At 43.6% G+C, this 24315-nt stretch overlaps 1 protein-coding gene across 1 annotated transcript; it reads right to left on the bottom strand.

The window, feature by feature from the left end:
* Positions 1 to 2064: 2064 nt before the first annotated feature.
* vwf (von Willebrand factor) lies at positions 2065 to 22867 on the bottom strand. Its single transcript, XM_076089031.1, has 52 exons — positions 22801 to 22867; positions 22506 to 22649; positions 22144 to 22246; positions 21815 to 22023; positions 21460 to 21581; positions 20177 to 20396; positions 19971 to 20093; positions 19773 to 19884; positions 19626 to 19672; positions 19380 to 19516; positions 19141 to 19279; positions 18670 to 18770; positions 18380 to 18575; positions 18082 to 18297; positions 17510 to 17756; positions 17309 to 17406; positions 16858 to 17009; positions 16638 to 16741; positions 16420 to 16558; positions 16165 to 16299; positions 14802 to 14948; positions 14551 to 14691; positions 12771 to 12869; positions 12539 to 12695; positions 11753 to 11920; positions 11482 to 11617; positions 11074 to 11383; positions 9768 to 10878; positions 9580 to 9684; positions 9035 to 9178; positions 8813 to 8956; positions 8544 to 8708; positions 8322 to 8368; positions 8049 to 8226; positions 7597 to 7838; positions 7304 to 7493; positions 6829 to 7170; positions 6485 to 6723; positions 6180 to 6282; positions 5992 to 6063; positions 5481 to 5585; positions 5144 to 5349; positions 4897 to 5046; positions 4696 to 4812; positions 4330 to 4510; positions 4011 to 4051; positions 3806 to 3922; positions 3299 to 3397; positions 2903 to 3031; positions 2749 to 2788; positions 2559 to 2656; positions 2065 to 2372 (listed from the first exon to the last, which is right to left on the bottom strand). Exons 1-52 carry the CDS (start codon positions 22865 to 22867, stop codon positions 2187 to 2189), a joined length of 8520 nt encoding a protein of 2839 aa, XP_075945146.1. The 3' UTR covers positions 2065 to 2186.
* Positions 22868 to 24315: the final 1448 nt, after the last annotated feature.

The following is a 24315-nucleotide window of genomic DNA, read 5'->3' as shown; positions in this document are numbered from 1 at the left end:
CGTCAATCCCCTTACACACATACATACAAAATAATCCCAGTTTACCATGTGTTAGCAAACACAGAGACAAGCTGGAAATGGAGAATATGTCTCTTATGAGTTCAACTGGTCAAAATGATTACAATTACGGCTCCATCAGGACACAGTGATATTTAAATCAGTGGTTCCCAAACTTTTTGTTTTGTAACATTCATAAAACAAGTTGATGTCATATGCTGTTATACTGCTAGCCACATGCTTCATGTGTGGTGCATGAGTCACTTTGCTTATTAGCCATGATTCCCCAATGGCTGATTATGTTCTTAAAACTTCCAAGAATGTTTATATTGCTAATGCTAATCAATATGCCTGCACAATTTGCAGGCATATTGATTAAGCATCTCTAGAATAAGTGATAAGACTTCCATGTCTAGCAGATTGTATTTCTTATTCTTACTATTCACTCTCCTTATAGCACTGCAACCAAGAATGTGTATTTTAGTTCCAGCTCTTTTTTTTAGCTGGAGTTTGCATGGAAAGACTCAGCTATGATAGTTTGTCATTTAATTCTGCCAAAATGGCTCCTTTGGAAATAGTTTACCATGAGATCCAATATAACATAGACCATATTGTGTTTTATTATATTTTCATATTTCTAACCTATTACTACTTTTTGTGTTTATTTGAAGGCACAGAATTAGTTTTTTTTATTTTTGTATATCCTTGCTGCGTTTTCACTCTGGAAAAGGCACAAGAGGAATGCATCCAAGTTTGTGTCTGCGAGGGGCTTAAAGGCCTAAAGCTCTATGACAGCTCAACAGGGAAGGCAAGAATGTCAGCTGCACCCTCACCCTAACTACCGTTAACATGGCAGAGGACAACAGGGGAGCAGTCTAATGCTGTCTCTCCTGGAATACAGCAGATTACACTTTGCTAATTTTAAAAGCTGCTTGCTTTCTAATGCTTGAACAGGAAACATACAACTCAAATAAAGACTTTAGTTTGAAATGATGTGGTTTTGTATGTTATGTGATGAATCAAATCGAAGTCCAAATCAAATGGACTTGCAGCAAGCTTTCACTTTACACCTGTCTGTAAGTCTCATTGGTGTATACATAACATCAGTACATCGAACTCATTAATTCCCAGTTTGACTAATTAGTCCTCGAGCAGTTGTCAGGAGCTGTTTATTCGACAAATATGCGTTTAATTAAACGCTCATGGACGCAACAGTTGTCTGCACCCAGATGGTCAGATGAAAAAAAAAACAGCCTCAGCACCCGGGCACGCGCCCCTGCTGCCACGGGGAGATTGAAACACGTAAAGTGTACACACAAGCACCTATAGCTCACAACACTCAACAAGTAAACAAGTGCAAAAAGACGCTCTCAAAGCCGACAGGAGTGACACTGTAAAAGTGATGAACGTCAACTGCGCACATTTTTATGTCACACTTCACATGAAAGAAAAGTGGAAAAAGTGAACTCACCAGTCCTCGTGGAGGATCAGGGCTTCGCAATGGAGATGGATAATAAGACGCGTGAAATGCACAGCCTGGTGAGGGTCTGAGATGGTGGACAATCCGCGCGCGCTCCCGGTACCCATGGCTTAACACGCGCGCACACAGCGCGGCTAATTCCTCTGACCGTTTCATACGGTAGGGAAAGAAGCAGTGATGCATACTACCGATGAACAGGTGTAAGTGTGTGTGCGCGTGCGCACGCGCGAGCGAGTGTGTGTGTAAGCCAGAGAGGAAAGAAAGCTTACGGTGACCAGACTTGAAAGTGAACCTCGCTTACCATCTGCAGGTCTCAGAAGACCCAAAACAAAATATGAATGCAAAAAATAATTTATAATCTTACATAGAGCGGCAACATTTATTATTTTATTGATTGATTGATGTATTACAATATTTCTGTATGTTCCAAAAGCATTCAATAATAATTTGAAATGGAGAAAAGCACTTATCAATCCCCATCGGAAAAACATATTCAAACATCTAAATGACCAACATAAATCTCTACAAACCCATACATTTAATTACTAACAATAATATTAAAAGAAAAGACAGAGACAAAATTGGTGATTACAAAAAAACGGTCAGGTTTGTTTTATTGTTGTGTATTTATTTTGTATATGGGTACATTTTACTTGGATACACATATACCCTCTGCATTCATAAACGCTCTCTCTCTCTTCCCCTTCCTCTAGTTGCAGTGTTTGGACAGACAGTCGCATGCGGTGACAGACAGGACAGTCTGCTGGCTACGAGTGCCATTGGCACACAGGATGGGAACACTGAGAGGCTCCGTCTCCACGGCAGCACAGCACACACACTCCTGCTCCACAGCAGCGCTCTCCAGGGAGAACATGGACTTACTGCGACATTTGCCCTGATAGACAGACGGACAGATGGACGGATAGACAGAACCACAGGGAGAGGTAGAGAGGGTGGGATGGAGAGGGACAGTGTTACAGTGTGATTTCATTGAACTTTGCTGGCTAATCCTGGGGGGGATTAATCATCCTGTGTGTGTGTGTGTGTGTGTGTGTGTGTGTGTGTGTCAGAAGTCTGTTACCTCACAATAGTGCAATTCTATCTGGTGCTCTGATTGGCAATCATCCACTTTGATGTAGTTAAGCGTTCCTACTGTCCTCCGACACTCTGGCTCCATACCTTCATACATGCACACACACTTATTAAAATCAGAAAGTCCAAATTTAAAAAAAATAGTGTACCAGTCTTGCAGAGACCACAGCTATACTTACACGTCTCACAGCAGGTTGTTCCGAGCTGGCTAACTTTCCCCTGAAAACAAACAGGAGAGGAAAAATGTTATACAAATATTTGGCAGCTACAGATGTTCAGGGGTGGAAACACTGGGAGATGGAGATATAGGGCAGTTTTTTGAAGCAGTCGTACCCCCTGGTCCAGGCAAGTTTGACGGTCAAAAGGAGGGCAGGTGGTCACTCTGGTTTGAAGGACAAGATCCCCTTTACCGTTTACACCACAGGTATACAGGTTGCAACCGTCCTCGCTAGTGGTGTTCACCTGGAGGGAGAGAGGCACACACTTAGATCAGCATTCATATATGCTGCTGAGAAGCTGTTTTTAAATGAAAACAAAATATTATATTTCTGATGTAGACAAACTGTATTGATCCAAGGAACAAGCATAGTACAGTGTAGAATAACATAGTATAGCAGTTATATCAAGTTTCTTTTCAACAGCAAATGAGTCGGTATGAGCATCAATGTCTGCGTTCTGTGTGTGACAGTGTTCATGAGCAAGGCGTCGTCTTTTCTGCGAAGAACCTACCTGCAGACTGATCAGTTTCCCGCCTGGCCTTTGCATGAAGCAGGCAGTGGCAACACATCGGCCGCAGCAAGCATCTTCCTCCTTCTGCAGAGTGTATCCCTGAAAACGTCGTGGTTAGTATTGCCTGTTAGCTCATCGGGGCAGACACCAGAAGGACATTAATGTAAATACAAAGACAAATGTGTCTGGGCCCTTTTGTGCTCATGAATAATTGACTATTTACCTCTGTAAGCAGAGTGAATCATGGAAAACGTTGTGGCCACAATTAAATGACGAGTAGGGAGGGAATGTGGTCAGCGGATTAGAAAATCTTTGATGAAAATGACGAACGTTTGAATTTGTTGGTTAGTCATGACGATGATGATGATGATGATGATGATGATGATGATGATGATGATGATGATGATGATGATGATGATGATGATGATGATGATGATGATGATGATGATGATGATGATGATGCTGCCAAATGATAATGGTAAAAAGTAATGATTGGATGGTGGTTACCATAGGGCAAGTGGGACAGCTGATTCTCCTGCAGGACAGTCTGTATCTCCTCACGGCACCGTCTTCCACATTACACTCACAGTGTGTGCACACGTCCACCATCAGCTTCTCCCCTGCCTGCACAAACACACACAGGTGGAGCATTGAAGGAACCATTCAAAATGTTCTAATACAAAAGAAGGGTTTGCTTTTCTGCACGACTTACTCCTATCATAGTCTTGTTGAGGACACAGACATCCCTAGGAGCTGTGGAGAGAAAAGCACAAGTAATTGAAATGCTATTTATTAAACACAGCATTAGACCCCAGGCTTTGTGAGGTCAGGTGAGGATAAGAGGCTCTGGGGTGACACAAATGTGAGAGAGAGTCATCTGCTGGACAGACACTGCGACTGCATCTCAGTATACTGAGTTTATGATATAGTGCCTGCTAGTTGAAGGACACTCCTCCTAACACCACCCTGCTGTGCCAAATGGTCCGTTTATGTTTTCCTATGTGTGTAATTGCGTATGAATGTGTGTTTACCGCAGTGGCAGCTGGGGCAGCAATCCTGGGTGACGCAGCGTAACTCTGTTCCCAGCGGGCAGGATGGGGTGTCCATAACAGAGCAGCTGGCGTTTGTTGCAGAGATGAACACCTCGTCTTTCACTTTCATACACTGATGTAACACACATTTATCCTGAGGAGACTGCCATACCTCTCCCACCTATTAAAAGAAACACAGAGATTAGATTAAAAGAGAGGAGAAAGTGCTCCACTGAAACAATACACAGCCAGAAATATATTGCCTAAGCAGAGGGATTGTTATTGTTATTCAAACATCACATTAAGCTGTATATGGAGAATTGGTTGCCTATATTATTCATGCAAGTATGATTTCTCTGCACATACGCGTCTGAGCTTTTGCCCAGACAGTGTGTCCCCTCGTATCTCTCCCTTTGACTCCACACAGCTGGTCGTTGTGCACTTGCCACAGCACTCTCCTTTTGATGGAGTGTAAGTGGAGCCCTGAAATATATAATAAATATATATGGATTGATGGTTATAGAAGCATAATGAAATAATGTGTATATTTGGTGTGTGTGTGCTCACCTGAGGGCAGGTTCGATCACACACAGGCGGCGTACACTGAGCGATGTGCAGTGATGTGTCTTTGTCCTGCAGCTGGGTGCACCTGCACCTCTGGCATACTTCCTCCCATTCACTCCCCACTGGGTGAACCACGCCACCAACCACACACACCTGGATAGACACAAATAATAAAAGCAGGATAGTTTAAACAGTAAAAGCACATCAATGAAAACAGATGCATTTAAACAAACACACCCTCCTCAAACACCTTGTCTGGCAGGCAGGTGGTTTCTGTGCAGCCGCAGTCGTCGGTAGAGGAGGATGTGATGAACCCAGTAGGGCAGGTGTGGGTGGAGTTCTGGCAGTTGCACACACATTCAACCACGTCGCAGCACTTTGTGTTTTTCACTGACAGTTGGCGGTGTGCGGCACAAGCGGGGGGAGCTTGAACAGCACACTCTCCTTTTTTGCAGACTGCGAGGGGGAAAAGAGATGAAGAGAAACACGCGAAAGAGGTCACATAGATGTGTGCTCTGTTTCATGTCTGTATGTGTGCCAGAGAAAAGCAGAGCTTGAACATCACAGAGAATGCGTTAATGGCATACCGCACTCGTGTATAGGTTGACATTCCCCAGGGTTTTTCAGAACCACAGCCTCCCCGTCCTCACAGCGGGGCACTTCAGGCAGGTCACAATTCACCACATCACACGCTGAAAAGTCACAGAGTGAGACAGTCTGTTGCATTTGGGCGAGATATACATTCTATATGAGATACAACTGTGTGATGAATATAGAGCACTTACAATTTAATGAATGATTTAAGTTGTTTTTTTAATTAGCTGTTGAATATTTAGGTGGTTGAAGTTTAATTATGTTTCGCTAGCAATAAATTACAATAAATTGTTGCATTGTTGATGTGTGAGCAATATATTCTAGCGTTCAGCACCAACCTTCCAATATCTCTTCTAGATGGAAATGGGACCTAGTTTCACACACATATTATATCCTATTGAACACAGACAGGTCTATTTCCCCCCCTCTCATTTGATGAGGCTACTGTAATACTGAACTGGAAACAGAAACATAATAATGCAACATGGTGTTTTTTTTACATACCACACTCGTACTCTTGGCAGCACTTAGAGTCTCTCTTCTCTCTCAGGATCTCACAGGGTCCACATATTGGAGCTGCACACACATACAGATGATTCATTATTAAAGCGTTATATCCAAACACACAATGCAACGCTAATATATATATATTTCTTTTTTTACTGTATGAGCATAAGCAGCAGAAAGCTTGCCTTTGACGTCATTGCAGGGCCGGGCAGTGCAGTTGATGTGTTGTTGGTCCAAACACATGCAAATCAAACATGGGTTCTCATCTGGTACCCAACTCTGCATGTACTGTACGAAAACATCACACCATGTTTAATGTTATTGATGTCTTAAAAATAAACACTAGAGGGCGCTCAAAGCACACTTTACTGGTGAACACCTCAGTGGTTCTATCAGAATGTGTTTCTGTAACTGAGAAGTTGGAAGTTGATTTCGATTTTGCCTCCTTTCCTCACACATTCAGTCATATTTGTCTTCTCATGCGTCTCACCGTATACGTGCGTCCATTATGGTCGACACACTGCCTGCATGCTTCTGGTGATACACACTGTCCGTGATGCAAAACTGTCCCTCCAGTACAGAAACAGCCCTCGGTAGGTGTGTCCATACAGGATGACTCGTTACCTCTGGCAACCGACCAGTCGTCTTGCAACGCCTGGATGCTACCACAGTCCTCTACACACCCTGTCCGACATGCAGCATACAGCATGGAGCTGGGGCATTGTAATGCTGCAACACACAGATCAGGCTAAAGTTTAGGTTCATGCTCAGACTGGGTGTTAAACTGCGTCTGCTGAATTGAAACATATATACACATGTCAAAAACTAACTTACGGCAGAGGTGCGGGCTCCTCCAGTCCACACACACACCTCTCTGTCTACAGAGGCGTGCGTAGGCAGAAATCAGCTCGCATGCATCCGACTCCTCACAGGCCTGCTCCTCACACTTTGCAAGGAACATCTGGACGGGAATATGATCATGGCACAGCTCAAAGACCTCAGAACGTAGGGCCTGACATCCCATCGCTGCTCCAGACACACACACCGCCCTTCGCTTTGGCAGACACACACCATCATCTACAGCCACGGTCCAGTCTGAGATGAAGCCAGGCTGGTTAGCGGTCGAGCTGCCGTTACGTAAAGATAGGACGTTCAACTTCCCCTCCTCACAGGCACCTGAAAGAAAGATAGAAAGAGAGAGAACTGTGGTTTGAGGAAGGAGTAACAGTTACACTACAAGCAAATAAATAAAGAAAAACAGGGCTGACTTATTTTACACTTGTATAAATGGGTTTTTATTTTTTGTTACCGCAGAGTCCAGCGGTGTCTCCTGTGGTGGCGGAGCTGCGCAGTGTGATGGTAAACTCATTGCTCTGGGGAGTGAAAGTCAGGACGTAGCCGTTGTCCGACTTGAGCTGCAGCATCACTCCTCCATAACGCACCACCTCTAGGCCAGCAAACCGCCACGGCAGAGCAAGTTCCTCCCGATTAATCAATGCCTGCTCAAACAATTACATAGCCAGTAAATAAACATTCATCGACTCACGTATAACGATCGATTTCAGTATGAAGGCATCCTACCCAGCGACACACACAGCTTACCGTCATATCGTCCTTCAGCAGCAGTTTATGTGGTCCATGGATCACCTCCATGGCTTTCATGCAGACCTGGTTGTAATTCCCTGAGTCCTGACAAGGCCCACTGTGGAGTTTGACCTCTGACCCTTCACTGATGCCTCTGCTGACAGTGAGAAGTGTATAGGCGCACACACCCTCCCCATCCAGCCTAAGTGCCAAGCCATCAAACCTCACCACGTGATTGGTGGAGCTGCCGATACACATGCCTGTCAACACACACACACACACACACACCAGGCAAGAGGAAGAGAGTGATTGTACAGGAGCCACGTGATCCGTTAACAGTCAGTATAAATAGCCTGGAATGCAAGTCACCGCCACTCATTGTAAACAGCCCACGTGGGAAAGGGAATATAGACGGGTTAAATGAGATGCAAGAAACTTCAGAAGCTATTTGATTCTTTAGATGAACATACAAGGGCATTCCCAGTGGCAGCCACAGGTCTCCTGGACTCTGACAGGTGGCATGTTGTTTCTGCAAGCCGGCGGCTCCAGTCTGTCACAGCTGACTTTGTGGTTTTGTAATGTCACTACCCCACCGGGGTGGCACAGGAGAGAGTGGCAGCCGTCCTCCTGCAGCCATGACTCACCAGGCTGAATCACAAGATCAGACAATTCATTACAAGTCATGCTGTAAAAGCTTGCTGCACTGCTCTAATTGGTATTCAACCTCTGCAGACATTACTCACCTTTCTCTCATTTCCATTATCATCAACACACCGTCCTGGTGGACCAGCTAAGAACCAAAGTAAACAACCGATACCATCATTATGATCAATTATCACTTGCATTATAATGCATTACTATTAAAACTATACAAAAGAACAGATTTATTTCTGAGCATTAATTATTTTTACTTGGAAGAAAGAGTAACTGTATGTGTGTGTGTGTGTGTGTGTGTCTGTAAGCACCTGTGCAGATTCTCTCTGTGTAACTGTTGTCTAGAGTCAGCAACATCAGTAATTGATCCATGCTGTTCAAGTGCAGAGTGTTGTCTTTGTTGCCCTGGTGGCCGAGTATGCCAATCTCACTCCTGTCATAGCGTGGCCCCACCCCGATGGGGAACACTGACACACCTGAGTGAAGGGACTGTTGTCAGTAAAACTGATGATGGAAACATACCAACTGAATTTCGAACTGAGGTATCGCATGTTCATTTTGTCAATGGCGACTTAATCACCTGCTGCCAGTGCCTCATTAGCTGCTTCTTTGACATCATCAGCTGATTTGTCAGTCACCAGCATCACCACAGCCTTGGCTACACCGACTCTTCCACCGCTCTTCCCACCGATGGCCGTCTGCACAGCGAATCGCAGTGCAGAGCCTGCAGGAAGACAAGAGCAGTGAGCTTGTGTGGGTCTGCTTTAATGTGTGTGCACATATTAGTCGACGTATCCACTACCTAGCGCTGGGGCAGCGGCGGTCCTGCTTGGTATGCTCCCCACCAGGTTCAGGAGTTGGGATTTGCTCTGTTCATCCTTCCAGGTGAGCTCTGCAGTGTTGGTGTCTCCATACTGAACCACACTCACCTGAGTGCCACTCAGCCCTGCACACATAAAGAACTTAAATGAATGAAGCAATGCAGGAAAGGGAGATCTAGAATCTGGTTACCCGAATAAGTATTAGTATATATGTACCTGCCATGTTATACACTTGAAACAACATGTTAGCCCCTATTGACATGTCTCCTCTATTCTGTGTCTTGATGACCCACTATTTAAATAAATGACTAGAAATCTCTGATCCAAAACAATTAACCTGATTGCTGTTAAACCACTTATGATCTGACTAATAATAGTGGATAGAAATCACAGCTGCCCCCTTGTTCTTATTATTATTTTGAAATATTATTGAACAAGACTAATAACAATACTAAACATCAGTGAAATGCAGTTCACATTACATAGAAAAATGTAGCTGGGCGTTTAGGGGCTGAGTCATACTTACCTATGTCAGCATTATTGATGAAAGCTTTCACAAATGTCTTCATGTCCTCAAACTGCCCTCCAGCCTTCAACAGGAACAACACATCCACAGGCGTCTTACACGGCACTGTGCAAAGATATAATCACAAATTAGTACAGGCATAGGACCCCTGGTGGACTGAGTGATTGGAATGAGTGTGTCTTCTGTACCTGAGGGTGGCAGGCTGGAGTGTTTTGGGACAACCAGGGGTGTCAGCGTAGGAAAGCGGGGCCTAACTGTGCGTGTGATGATGTGTGTGATATTGACAACATGGTCAAACAGACTGTTGTAGTCATCAACAATCACCGGCCGTTGAGGTGAGCTGAATGGCAGCAAGTCAATGTCATGTATTTTTGGTCCAACACCAAAGGGGTACACTTGTGTGTGGGTAATCGTAGATGGCGGGCGTGTCACTGTGTCAGTAGGCGGATTTTCTGTCACAAGGAAGACCAGCTGAGGAGGGGTTGGGCCGCTTGAAGGCTGGACCGTAGCAATTTCTTGAAAAGTTGTATTGACAACCGTTCCTGTGTTCGTCTTACTTCCACCCCTCCAACGAATCTTGCTCAGTCGCTGCAGCAGCAGGGTCCTCTGCCGCCTCAACTCCCACCGACGGATCTCCACAGTGACGGTTACAGAGTACTGGATCACAGTGATTAGAATGGACTCCTCCGTCAGCTGTGAGATAACTTTCTCCACGAAGAGAAGCGACTTATTAAAGTTGGACTCACCAACTGCATCGGAGCCTTCCAGGATGAAAATCAGGCCAGAGGGGGAGGTGGACGTAGAAGTGTTTGGAAGGTATAGTGTGGGGTTGGGCTCCAGACGAGGAGCCGGGGTTGTGGGGGTCGTGCCCTGCCGAGCTTTACCCGGAGTGGACTTTGGCATTGGAGGTTTCGCCACCTCAGGCTCCATCCCCAAGGTGCAGAGGTAATCTGTCAGCTCTAACATACGTTCAGGCAGCTCACCTGTGCTGCTCAGCAAATAGGCCCTGTTTTCCGGGTTGACGTTGGTGATGTCATCTATCTGCCCCATGTTTACCCCGGGACCCAATGCCACTGTCAGGGTCGTGATGGCTTTCTTGCGGAGCATCTTGACAATGGCATTGACGCGGCGAGGGTTGGCACTAGCAGTTAAGATGATGGCAACACGGCCGGCATGGTCACGCTTGTTCTTGTCGTAGATGTTGATAGCCAGGTACTTGACAGCCTCATCCAAGAAGGCCGCTTCTCCTCCCGTGTAATGCAGCTCACGCACAGTCTTCTTAAACAGCCGCTTCTGAACCTACGGGCATGAATGAGAGAGAAAACCAGGTAGATCAAGCAACCAGGTGAAGACCTTTACGATGACTTTCAGTTTCTGTAAATTTGAATGACCGATTAAGTATTATTCCACAGAAATCCTAAAGCAGCATTGCATATTTTTGTGCAAGAATAAAGACGTTGCTGTGTCACACATGTATAACCTATGTTAATCTACCTGCAGGTCATAGGTTTTGACTCCAGAGTGGTAAAGCAGCACTGTGGCTCGAGTGTGAGCTGAGCCCATGCGGAAGGGTTCAACCACTCCCAGTATAAACTCTTTAGTTGCCTGAAATTCATCTTCACTCAGGGCTTTTGAACCATCTAGTAGGAATGCAAGATCCATAGCGCGGTCACACGTGCCCTCAGGCATCAAAGTGGTGAAGGGCAGGGTTGTGAAGGTGGCATAGTCGGCTGTTGGTGTGGGAGTGGTGAACACGGCGGAGGAGGCACAAACTTCACAGCTCAGTGTGTTGTTGTCACAGTGACTAAGAAAAGAAAAATACAGCATCTTATAATATGCAAAGCATTATTTACCAATCCAAAATATGCAGACTTGTTACTGAGGGTTCTAATGCAGTATTACCATATCTTGCAGTGCTCCGGGTTATCGTGGTTTAAGATGACTTTGTTGCCGGGGGAAATTCTCTGACCCTCGTGGATGCACACCTGACACTGAGAGGGATCTACACAACGCATGGCCACCTCATCCAGTAGCTGGCCTAAGAATAGAAAAAAAAGGGCTGAAGTTAAACTAGCCTACATTATTTGCATATTGACATACATACGTACATATATACGGTATACTGCATTAGGATTTTGCATGCTCAAATATGTTTAGTGAGTATTTTTGGCACCTGGGGGGCAGTAGGCATGGCAACCTTCCACACATGCCAACGAACAATGGAGGGGATCTGGGTGCTGGCAGGTGACCGGACAGGCAGGGCCGCAAGTATTATATCTCCACTGGCATAACTCTTCCCCTACACCTGGGCTCCTCGGGTTCAGTTCCTCACAGCTTATGGCTAAAGAAACAAAAGTTTAACAATATATTATAATATTAACCATGCGACAAAATCTGGCCTTTGCTTTTTAACAATCCTAACTACATAGATCTCTTCCTTCAAGATAAACAGGACATGTGACCTGCATAATAAAGTATTCAGAAATGCAGAAAAAATGTCTTAGCAATACCATAAAGAGTAGATTTTTTTTTCTTCTGATATCAGAGTATAGATATAGTTTATCCGAGTGAAAAACAAGAGCATGATGCTTGAACTAAAACCCCAAAAGAAATTCATGGTAACTTTAAAAGTGTTAACTCTTGTTGATGACACAAAAGGTGTCATGTGGGGGAACGATAGCAGTACTGAAAAGTGGTTGTGGTATAAGTGTTTTGAAAAGAGCTGCATGGGAGGTGGAGTTGTGTTTCAGACAGAATTCTTCAGTTATTATTGTTATCTTATTGTACTTTTTTTTCCAGCCACTTGATTTTGATAGCTTAGAAGACATTGGTTGACTGGTTTAGCTTGGTCGAGCAGCCATGATATATTTTCCAGACAATAAATTATATTTCAGCCAGAAAATATACATGATGAAATTCTAAACGTGGATGAGGAAACGGAGAAATTCTTCACACTCACGGCAAAGGTCATTGGATCTCCAGCTGACGGATACACCGCTCTCTGAACAGGCCTGAGCGTAGGCCGCGATGACGTCACAGAAACACGCACAGTCGCCCACTGATGGACAAGAGCATGCTGCCTCCACACACATATCTACAAATGGCTCTGCATCCACCTGGAGACACACAGGGAAATGTTAAGAGAGGACCAAGTGCATGAACCTAACAATGCTGTCTGTAATTACACTCACCTGGCTGTTGCATTCTCTAAAGAGAGGACCAGTGATCACACGACACGACTGCTCCACTGTTACCAGCTTGACAATGTTGTTGCTGCAAGGAGCGGGTATCTACATATACACACAAGACCACACATAAATATAGGGTGACAGTATCTACATCTTATTCTATACTAGAAATGCAATAGTTAGTAGTTAGCAAAAATTTACATTTTAAGGTTGATTTCAAACCTTCCAGGCAGCCATTGGCTTTTAGTCAATATGCTATAAGACCCAACTTGCCCAGACTTTCCTGGGGTAGGTAATCCATCCCTGGAAACATGTAGTCTGCTTCATTTTCTATTCAATTTCTCATCTTGTCAATTGACAGCCCATCTGGTATTCTTATACTTGCCCACAAACAACAAAAGTCTATGTTCCCAAATGCTCCAGTTCTGGACCATGTATGGAACAGTATTGTATACAGCCACATCTACGTATTACTGTTAAAGAGCTGGCCCTAACTTTTCCTAAAACCAAAGCTAGACAGGAAATGTGCTACTCTGTAATTTGAGCGAACCGACCCTTTTAACTACTAGGCCTGTTTTTAGCCCCCTGCTCGAAAATTGCATACTCCTACTCCTTTGAGTACACTACCCAAACTACAAGGTCTATTTTAATAATTTTGATGCTAGAATACTGGTAACACTTGTGAGATGTGTTGATATACATATAGATTTTGTATATGTTACTGGTTAATATAGAAAAATAAGAGATTACACAGCTGAAATTGAAAACATTCAGTGAATAATAAGAGGTTTTATTACAAAGGGGTCAGGCGAGGTCATCATTTTCGAACCAGCTGTTGCAGCTCTTACATTGTACTTTTATACACTATATAACTATATATTTCACTTTCTTTATCACTCATATGATTCAATACATCCAAATACAGATAATAGGAATCATATTCATATTCATAACATCATCAGAGCCAGTTTTGGCTGTCATCTGTAGGATTTTCTCATTTCATGTGTGTGTCTGTGGCTGGATCTCAGCCTATCCTCGGTCGATTTCCAAAAACAACCCCTCCTTAGACGCGTCACAGGCTTAGGAAGACTCGTGCCAAATTTGGTGGTGATCGTCAAAAGCTTTCATGCAATAAAGTTGCCAGAAATGACGCGTGTACCCCGGCGGAAATTTCCGGTCGCAGGCAGTCTGACCACTCGCCCAAGCCCCCTTGACCGCTCTTATTCTGGAAACAAGTCGGAAGTCAACAGTATGCAGTTGGCAGCAATGACTACAGCTTTGGAACGGAAATTCCGCGACGTTATTATCCATATTTTGAGAAAACTTGGGCACATACCCACGATTTTTTTCGGCGAAGTTCAGCATGAAGGTACGTTTGATCACACACAACGGTTTAGTGTTTGTACGGATCGTAAAACAGAAGTTAGTTACGTGTTCCGCCACGTGTGCTAATGCTATTACATGCTTTGTATGACTGGGTAGCTGTTAGCATGAGGGTACAAACATTGATTTACTGTACTCATAGCGCCGATTTCTGGCCCGGATTTGGTGCTTTTATGCCACGATATTGTTATACTTATATGAGTAGCCTATAGTTGTCTTTGGAGTTTATAATAAGTGACTTATATGATGTTGTTGTCCACACGTTGCTATTTCATCCAAAAAAAAAAGTGGCAGTGTCCACACTACTGGCTAATAATCATGCTATTTTCCGCATTTGATTTTGGGGTACCCTGAACCCGAGCGCCCCCCATAGCCAGAAGGTTTTAATCTAAGACCTTACCTGTGTTACATCTGCACAGCTGGGAATAACCTTCCAGGAGTTCCCAAAGTGTGAGGAGTCCACCTCGAGCTGGTTGTTACTGCTCACCAAGTCGTTGTTGACGTTTCCATCAAAGTTACCACACAGACCGCACACCCGGCCCTACACACAATAAAATGTATGCAACAAAAAGAATATGTATAAAATAAAATAACGTAAATAAGACAAACAAGTTCAAACCTGTCAAAAGTGTTGTTATAATACATAAGTACCCTGTATGTGGCTGAGATGTGAACCAGGAGGCGAGTTCCTTTATCCCAGCTGAGGGAAATGTGTTTCCCCAGCAGCACGGTGTAAAACTGACCAGATTTCACAATCTCCACCTGTGAGCTCTGGAGCACCGGCCTCTTCATCTTCACCTATGAGAGAGAAAGATGCCATGGATGCATATACTGTGATAGAGACTTTTCCCTGTGCTAGTACATTTCTGCTGTGATTTAGTTCATGTGCGTTACTCACTAACACAACTATATATGTGACATATGATTGTGCACCTAGGAGAGTGGTAACAGGACCATATGGGTTATCTCAGGCCTTTGCTTTGATAAGAGGGAGTGACTCAGTGGGGGGTGCAGTTTAACCAGAGAATGTTGAGGTGTGAAGATTCTCAGAGATATGCCAGAGTAATAAAGACACATGTCTTTGTGTGACAAGGCTCAGAAGATGAAGGGGATGACTGGAGGGGTCAATGGGGAGCTTGAAACTGCTGATCAATTGTTATAATGTAAATACCTGATGTTCCCCCCTACTGTGTGCTGAGATAAGCAAGAGAGGCACTGGATTCCTGGCTGATTCCTCTGCAGACTGCGCTGCAGTCTGTATGACGGTGAAGCCTTCTCTGGCCAGAGAATAAATACTTTAAAGACAAACTTCTTTCCTCAATGTTTCTTGTTTCAGTATTCAGTATTATAGGACTCACTCGGTACTATTGAATAGTTTTTTTCCACCACAATACTCACAGGTCAAGTCTGAAAAGTTAGGTTAAAGACTCAGACTGAGTGAGTAAAGCAGAATATGACGTATATGAATGTGTCAGACATCTGACCGTTGGTTGTGTCTGATCAACTTTGCTGCTTTATAAATTGCAATTATTTTATGGTTTGTATCCAAACGTTATGCAAACGACACCATGTTGTTTGTTCTTGCATTAGAGTGATAAACAATATTCAACGTAAACACTTCTCTATTTTTATATGCTTATTGCTCACAACTGACTAATTATGTACCGAGTTGTGCAAATGCTCATACACTGCATGTACGGTACATACTCGTAATTAAATCATAAACAGACCATTTCATGAAACACAACTACAGTGTTATAAAAACAGGCAGGTTTAATAGTCTCACTGATGAGAAAATACTTTGTTTGCAGTGTTATAGTCTTTTTTCTGATGATTCCTTTTGGTTGTATGTCATTAAAAGAAAGAGTTGCGTTTTAGGAAGTGAACCTTTATTGTTTGCAATGTAATGTTATATGTAAGAAGTTATGTTCATGTCTGATGACTTTCATCGCTGCAACACTTTTTGAGTTTATATGGGCAGGCCACTCTGTGTGTGTGTGTGTGTGTGTGTTACCTCTCCATGTTGCATTACAATCAACCCTCCGTGGAAGAAGACTGTAATAGCTTTTGCACAGTGATGTCCCACAATTCCACAGGCCTCATTCTCCACCAGCACTCTGAATGAACCCTCTTCTCCATTACACATATCCTATTGATAGTAAAGGTAGAAAAAACGTTATTGAATCAATGCATGTTGCATGTTTCTGTTTGACATCAGTGTGCTGTGCGATCCACCCTGGAGCTCTTTTTGTATCTCCCCGTCTCTTACCTGGACCAGGACATATCGGCAGAGGCCAGGGAACGAGTATTTCAGGCCATCGAAAGTGACGTAATGCCCCTCCCCCACAGTGCGGCACACACCATCGCACGCCTTCTCTGTGCAGTGCCACTTCCTGCTCTTACACACACTGTCAACGAAAAAGCCTGTTTAGCAAACATGTTGCAAGTATTCCCCATTCATGACCATGTATGCAAACAATCCTTTACCAGGTGTTGCAGTCCACAGAGATGGTCTGTCCTGATGCATATGGCCTGTTGTTATGGTAACAGGGACACTGTGCTGGTGCGATGCAGTCTCTGCGGTGACGTACCTGAAATCAATCCGCTTATCAATCAGCATGTTCTATTTTAGATGTTTGGTATTTTATCTACAGCACACACACACACACACACACACACACAAACACAGAGATATCAAACCACCTACTGTGCCAGGAGGACAGAGGCAGCCGTGGATGCAGGTGAGGCTGACACAGGGCAGATCCAGATTCTGGCAGGTTCTGGCACACTCAAGGCCTTTTTCTCCTCCAACACACTCTGTACGGACAAGTGGAGGCGGGCACTGTGCTGACCGGCGGTCTGCGTACACAAAAACAAACACACCAATATGTAGCTGGCTTTCATGAAGTTGGTGATTAGTTCCTAAAATGCAAAATGTATTAGAAATTCAGAAAAGATAATAAAGCTGTTTAACTTGTAAAACTACCTGATCTTTCGGGGGATCAGACCAGATAAATACTCTACTGACACAGTTGCATACAAGAACAGCAAAGTATCATGTTAAAAGCAAATGAAAGATATAATATGGATAATGGATTATACAAGTCACGAAACACACAGACGCTCTATTGAATGTCTGTAAAATATTGAAATTGTACCTCTGGATGGTGCCAGGTCATCATCATCATAGAAGAGGTCAGACAGTAAAGTACTCATCTCAGGGGAGCTACAGCGCATGGAGCCATTCTCACAGTAGCTACACGCACACAAGCACACAAGAGAAACACACACAAAGTGAAAGTGTATCTATGAATATCAGTTAGCATAGTATCTGAATACACACATGCACGGTCACTGACCAGATGCTGCTGTGATCCGCGTAGACATCATTAGGCTGGTAAAGCTGTCCATCGTGCAGGCAGTTGCAGAGGTCAGCTGTCACACACTCTCCGGAGTCGCTCAGGTACTTTCCAGCAGGACAAAAACAGCCCTCCTCACACACTCTCTCCTCCTGACATCCTAACTCAGCGCCAGACAGAGCACGGCAGGTCCGGTCGCACACACTCCCACAGGCCTCATACACCTGGCCTCCAGTGCACTCAAGTTCTGACAAAAATAAATCAGGGTTAGGGATCTAGTCTGATCTTCATCATTTCCATCCCTGGAATTATGATTTTATGATTATGATCTTTGTTGTTTGTATTGACTGTTGTTGTACTCTTGATGATACAAATATTCAAATAGACAGATTCAGATGTGGTGCTGATATCCTGATCTTCACCTTGTGAAAGCTATGGCTAACCAAGATTATTGCTGACTTTTGCATTTACTCAACAGTGCTGTTTTCTGTCCAAAAATGGAATGAAATGTTTGTATGTTTACTAGTATATGTGCATATGAATGATCAGCTGTACGTTAATCAAAGCGTTACCACAGAGTGAGGGAGACCTCCAGTTGAGCAGCACTCCTCTGGCAGTGCAGGCGGCTGCGTAGGCAGACAGAGCAGAGCAGAGGCACGCCTCACCGTCCGCACACGCACACACATCATAACGGCAAAACCGCTGGAACGGACTCGGGTTCACCAGATAGTGGCACGCACTGAACACGTCTGACATCATCATCGAACAGGCCTCTTCTGCAAAACGCACTGAAAGGGGCAGGAGGTAGTAGATATATATATATATTAACATGTCTTTTGGTCATGTGTGCATCTATATGGGTGAGTATACCTCTTTTGGGGTTAATGGCACACGGATCGCTCTTCTGTTTGTGGGTTGATTCACAGTCTCCGTTGATCCTCCATGATTGGCCGAACGCCTGAGGACCCGCCTCAACCAGACCAGATCCAGACAAGAAGTCGTCACCTTGGTTACCATTAAAGTTACCGCAGAGGCCGCAGGTCTGCCCTGCCCATCCTGGTCCCAGCTGGGGATGTGGACACATTTCAGTAAAGTTGTTTGCTTATCTTATAACATAAGTACCATTATATAAAAGTCTTTATCCATGAGAATTGTTCAACCTTTAAAAGCACGCGGCCTCGCCCATCCCAGTCCAGACGAAAGTCATCTCCAAACTTAACATGCACAGAGGACTGCACAGATCTCTGGATATGCAGACGACCTGTAAAATTGCGCAAACAATCAAGATGGCGTTGATTTAAACTGTTGAAATAACAGGCCTACCAATAACTATTTATTTTGTGCTGATAATAATGATTACAAAATTCTTAAGAAATCAGATCGACATCTTTACTTGATGTTTATATGCTGGTGTTGACTAAATGTCTTCTATGTCTTTAGGATTTTGTTTTTGTATCTTTGAGCTGATGTTTTGTTCTCTTCAGAAAAGGATAGGTTGAAGTACAATATTTCCAGTACTTTCTCTTGTATACTTCAGGCTTTATTATAAATACAATATCATATACAGTATGATATGCTAAGAGGAAGTATAAAATGTAGATCTTATGCACTATTCAGCCAAAGTGGCATACCATGATGCATTGGGGTCTGGATGTCCATGCTGTTGACAGAGACAACCCCTCCATGCTTCAGCTTCACTGTCATGTCCTCCAGAGAGGGCAGGCTGAGCGTCACTGAGCGTGTGCACACAGCATCCTGATCATCTGCACACTGAAACACAATACCAACAGTCAATATGATGTAGATGACTGAGCAGCTAGAGGCAGGAAAGTGACAAAAAAAAAAAAAGAAACCAAAAAAAGACCATTACCTGTACGTTCTCAATAATGACAGAAAACCCATTATCTGTGCAGTCTCTTGCCAGCAGATACTGACAGTGACCAGTGAAAGTGAAGAACTTGTTGTCGAAGGTCTTGAAGTGAGACTGGCCAACCACCAAGCACTCGCCTACATACAGAAAACAAAGACATTACACCAGAAATTAGCAACCGGGGACTTTGTTTACCAGTAGAATGTGTAAGTCAGCGCATTGACTACTACTGTACATCTCTCTCACCAGGGCAGCCCTCATTGGTGCATTCCCAGGAACCGTGACGGCAAACACTGCAGCAAAGAAACAATTTATTGAGGAAGCATTGTACTTTTCATCTAGCAGTAGTTCTGTGTATTTCTACATGTTTCTGCATACACGTAGCTCCCTCACCAGGTGTTGCAGTCCTGAGAGATGGTGGATCCTGGAGGGAAATGACGTCCCATGTGCACACAGGAACACTGAGATACCTCCACACAGCGGTTACCATCCAGCACCTTACCCACTGAGAAACAAACACGACCATGTTACAACTACGAGTATCAGAGCAACAGACAGTGAAAGAGGGAGATATAGTGAGTGGGAGGTTACCAGGGCATGTACAGCCATCCACACACTCTTCCTTGCAGACCTCCTGGATGTTGAGACTGTGGCAGGTTGTAGAGCAGGACTTGGTGCATTCACTGTACTGCATCCCAATTGGACACTTGGGAACTGAACGCACAAACACACACATTTAGATTATGAATGGGACTTCTTAGCTTGCAACTACCTTCTTTAGTAACTGACAAACATACAGCACTGGCTCTCCTCCAGCCAGCCACGAAGGAGTATCCCGTGGGCGTGGCACGTGCGAGCATACTCCAACAGGATTGGACAGTAACAGTCCTCTCCCTCCCTCTGGTCACAGTGGCACGCCTCCTCCTGACACAGCGACAGGAACGCCTCGGGAGAGACCAGGTGGGCACAGTGCAGAAACACACTAGACGTCTGCAACACACTGCAGCTCGACAAAATCTACACAAACATCAAAAGAAAATGGTTCTTTATATCGTAGTGATGTTCATTTTTGTTTTCTTTTCACGGTGGTAGGTTTTTCTATAACATTTTTTTTTTTTTTAAAAGACCCCAGTTATTTGTGACTGAAAATATTAGTATTCTTGTCTTGTCATGCATGAGCTGCCATGTCTTGTCAGCTCATGTAAATAAGGGTAATGGGAAATGACACGTGATGAGTAGATTATAAGATGGCTACTTGTATCATCATGATGGAAACGGGATTTTGATTAGACCATAAAATAAGGTAGAAAGAGAGTTTAAAGTCAATAAGTAGTTGAAATTGTAAAAGCAAACACTCCGATATATCAATTAAGATATCTGAAAGATAAATATTTTCCTTTAGGAAAACAAGAAAAAACATCAGACTTGTAGTTAGTGAAGGAGACATTAATTTCCTGCAATGGTTTCACACTAATATGTAGCCTTTAACGGTTTCATCACACGTGGGTGTTCCTGAAGTACAAAATGTTCTTGCTAAAACTGGCTGATTTTTTCATATCAGACCACCCACAACGACTACAGTATACATGCACAGAACTGCTCTCACACCTGTCAGATCAGCTTGCTAACCAGCTGTTCCTTTATAATGAAACTCGTATCTACTGTAAGTGGAAGCCCATTTGTACCAGGACAAAAGTTGTAAAGGATACAAATAAAGTTTCAAATAGTAATAGTAATAGAAATACTGTTTGCAGAGAGTGTCAGAGATGCTCAGCAAGTGTAAGCAAGCTGCAGCTGACGGTTTTAAGCAGAGTAAAAATAACACCCTTTAAAAGCTAAATGCTTTTACATCAAAGGTTCAGATGCCTTAATGTGTGTCAAAATGTATTTCCACCTTTTTTTTTTCTTTTTTTTTTTTAATAAAAAAATGTTTTGTTCATATTTAAATTGTTTACAGACATGTAAAATGCAATCACATCTTTACAGGTAACCTATGGATACACATGTTTGTGTGTGTGTGTGTGTGTGTGTGTGTGTGTGTGTGTGTGTGTGTGTGTGTGTGTGAGAATTGTCCTCTCACCGCTGAACTCGTTCTTGTGCTGTTACAGGACTGGCTGGGCTTTGAGACACGTCGACATGACTGATCAGCCCCCTTCACTTCCCACGAATTTGCAAAATCATAACTGTCCTCTGTTAGGAATCCTAAAAACACACGCACATAAACAAGTTGACAGATTTGTTAATCTCACCCTACCACTGTTCCTCTTGCTTTCCTTCACCTTGTTATCTTTTCCTGTACTGAGCTGATACTCTTCCTGTTGCTGAATGCTGGTGACTCAAATCATTTCCGTGATTTCCGTAATAATGAACTCTCCTCACATATCCCACATACGCAGACAGTTACAAACTTTTGGCGCTACCCCGCATTATCTTACCCTCTTGAGCGGTGTATTCGTCAGCTGATACAGTGTTGAAGTTGCCACAGAGGCCACAGGTGCGGTTGGCATGGTGTTTGGTCATTGTCAAGGCGATGTTGGCTGCATTATCGATAGTAACAGTGAAGCCTAACTCCTCACTCCAGAGCTTGTAAAAGCCGAGCTCTGAGCCCACGAAAACAGAATGAGATGCAAAGGGCACAGACAGTCTGCAAAAAAAGAGACACACATCAAGCTTCTCCATAATCAAATGATAGGATGATTTTATACTCTGCAATATTTCAATACGATAACACACAACTTTTAACTTCAATATTCTGTTACTCAACTTTTTTTCTCCTTGTGAGAGCCGTCCGTTAATAGACAGCTGCAGCTCAAAGGCATCTCCCAGAAACAGAGTGACTCCAGTTCTTTTGCCATTGACAAAATCAGCTGCAGATTTAACATACATTTATTTTATTATCATAAAAATGATGATTATTTTCAGAAAAAAAAAATTTAAAAAAGGGAGGATAAATGAGAAGGCAATTTCAAATGTCAGAACAAATATATACATTGTTTTAGTACACACATCCCAGTGAGAATCAAACCAATAGCAGAGGCTCCGCACAAGCCGCACTGGCTGAGTAGCAGATACCATTAGAGGTCAATTCTGTTTGTTTCTTTATTGAACAGTCTGAGTGTGACTCACCCAGCAGTGTGAAGGATTGATGGCTGCAGTCTCCTGCCAGCAGGTAGCTGCAGTCTCCGGGAAACTCATATAAAACCCCATCAAAAGTGTGAATGTGTTGTCGTCCGAACAGACTGCATCTCCCTGTCATACCTGCCACGCAAGCTGGACACACGCAAAATACACTAATATGCAGCTGACTGTAGAAGTAGTGCAAGAGGGGATCTTACATGAAGAATTTCACATATTAATAGTCTATAAGACTTTTGAGTACAAAGACCAAAAATAATTTGGACATCCTCTGACGTCCACTCACCTGTCAGATGCAGAAGAACCAAAATTGCTCGCAAATACCTCCTCATACACACCTGAAACACATACATATGCTCACCATTATGATCACCACCACCTGTACCAGCATCATCATCATCATCATATAACTAAATAACACATTATGCTGTGTGCTGTGCATGGCCTGTTTCAAAAAAAGTTCACCAAACTCCAGTTAGTCCTACCTCCATGGCTCCAGTTAATCCACACAGTTGCAAAGGAAAACCAAACACAATCGAAGATCAGAGAATCCAAATGTGCACTTTTAGACCTCACGCGGTCAAGGCATACTGACGCAGTGTGATGGTCTGAGTCAAACAAGCATTTATATTTTTTAGCAAAGAACGTACCCCCGCCCAGCTGCCATTGGCTTTCCAGTAAGACCAATCCCCTAAACCAGGTTATGTCAAACAGGGCAGAATATAATTCTGTCAAAAGCTCAGTGCCTGCAGACTGACACCATTAAACACGATCAGCAGGACAATACCAGGATATGCCCACTGATCGCCTGGCTGAGTGATTAGTCTACACATACGTATCTGTATCGGCGCCAACCCAAACAATTCTTGTGGAAAACACACTCACTGGAGATATCGCACGCAATAATACTGCTGTGGTGGTGCACAAACACATGACTAAGCTGCGACAAAATAACACACACACACACACGCACACACACTGGGAACATGTACGGATAAACACTCTCAGGTGAAAACTTCACCTCCCATCTGGCCAAAAGACAAAGACAGTATTATGTCCAAATGTTTGCTTATCCAATTCTGGCACCACTTTTCAACATTGTGCTCTGGGGTGTTTTCATGAGACATCTCCTCAGTTTGCTGTTGGGTGGAGCTGTGTTGCAAATTACAAGACTCAATATATTAATAACCATGACAAAGTTTTAAGTTGTCAGGAAAATTAACAAGTGATCCAGCACAGTCTGTAGCTGTCCACTTAGTCCTAAAGGGTCTAGTCAGGCTCAAGTGAAAACACCTGTGGGGGTGGGGGCCTTTGGTTTGTAGGTGCTTTAGGAAAAGCACAGGTGTTACTAATAACATTAACGATGGCTCTGTTTTATCTAAGAGCCCCAATAAGCCATTCCAGTTTGATAGTGAGTCAGCATGCATAACACCAGGACCCTAAAAGCTGAAGAGGCTAAGTGGAATTCAGCTGCATTCATTTCTCTGACACGTCACAGCTTTCATGTTAATTGCTGAACCTCTGTGTTGCTGCTGTTCTTGACCGGGTCTTCCTTGTAAAAGAGATATTTGTTCTCAATAGGACAAACCTGGTTAAATAAAGGTGAACTAAAAAAATGAAAAAAGCCCCGTAGACCTTTTTCACAGCAGAGATTATGATCTATGATAGCAAGAAAAGCACGGGTGAAACTAATTTGGTTAACAATGGGTCCGTTCCATTAATTGTCCGAGGATGCCATGCCAGTGAGGTAACACGCACAATACCAGAACCCTGGAACTAGCTCACTAATTGAAATAGAGTT

Source organism: Anarhichas minor, unplaced genomic scaffold (genome assembly GCF_050575085.1).
Source record: "Anarhichas minor isolate MPS153535 unplaced genomic scaffold, ASM5057508v1 ptg000011l, whole genome shotgun sequence".
In the NCBI taxonomy this organism is placed as follows: domain Eukaryota; kingdom Metazoa; phylum Chordata; class Actinopteri; order Perciformes; family Anarhichadidae; genus Anarhichas; species Anarhichas minor.
Note: the sequence above shows the minus strand (reverse complement) of the source record. Positions and strands in the feature narration are given on the sequence as shown.

Coding starts and splice junctions, on each gene's coding strand:
- vwf (XM_076089031.1), bottom strand. CDS start 22,867: ATGTATGTGTTTCAGGTGTGTATGAGGAGGTATTTGCGAGCAATTTTG. Junction 16,742..16,857: donor GCCTCTGTCCTCCTGGCACA/GTAGGTGGTTTG, acceptor GATTGATTTCAG/GTACGTCACCGCAGAGACTG. Junction 3,398..3,805: donor GCTGTCCCACTTGCCCTATG/GTAACCACCATC, acceptor CGACGTTTTCAG/GGATACACTCTGCAGAAGGA.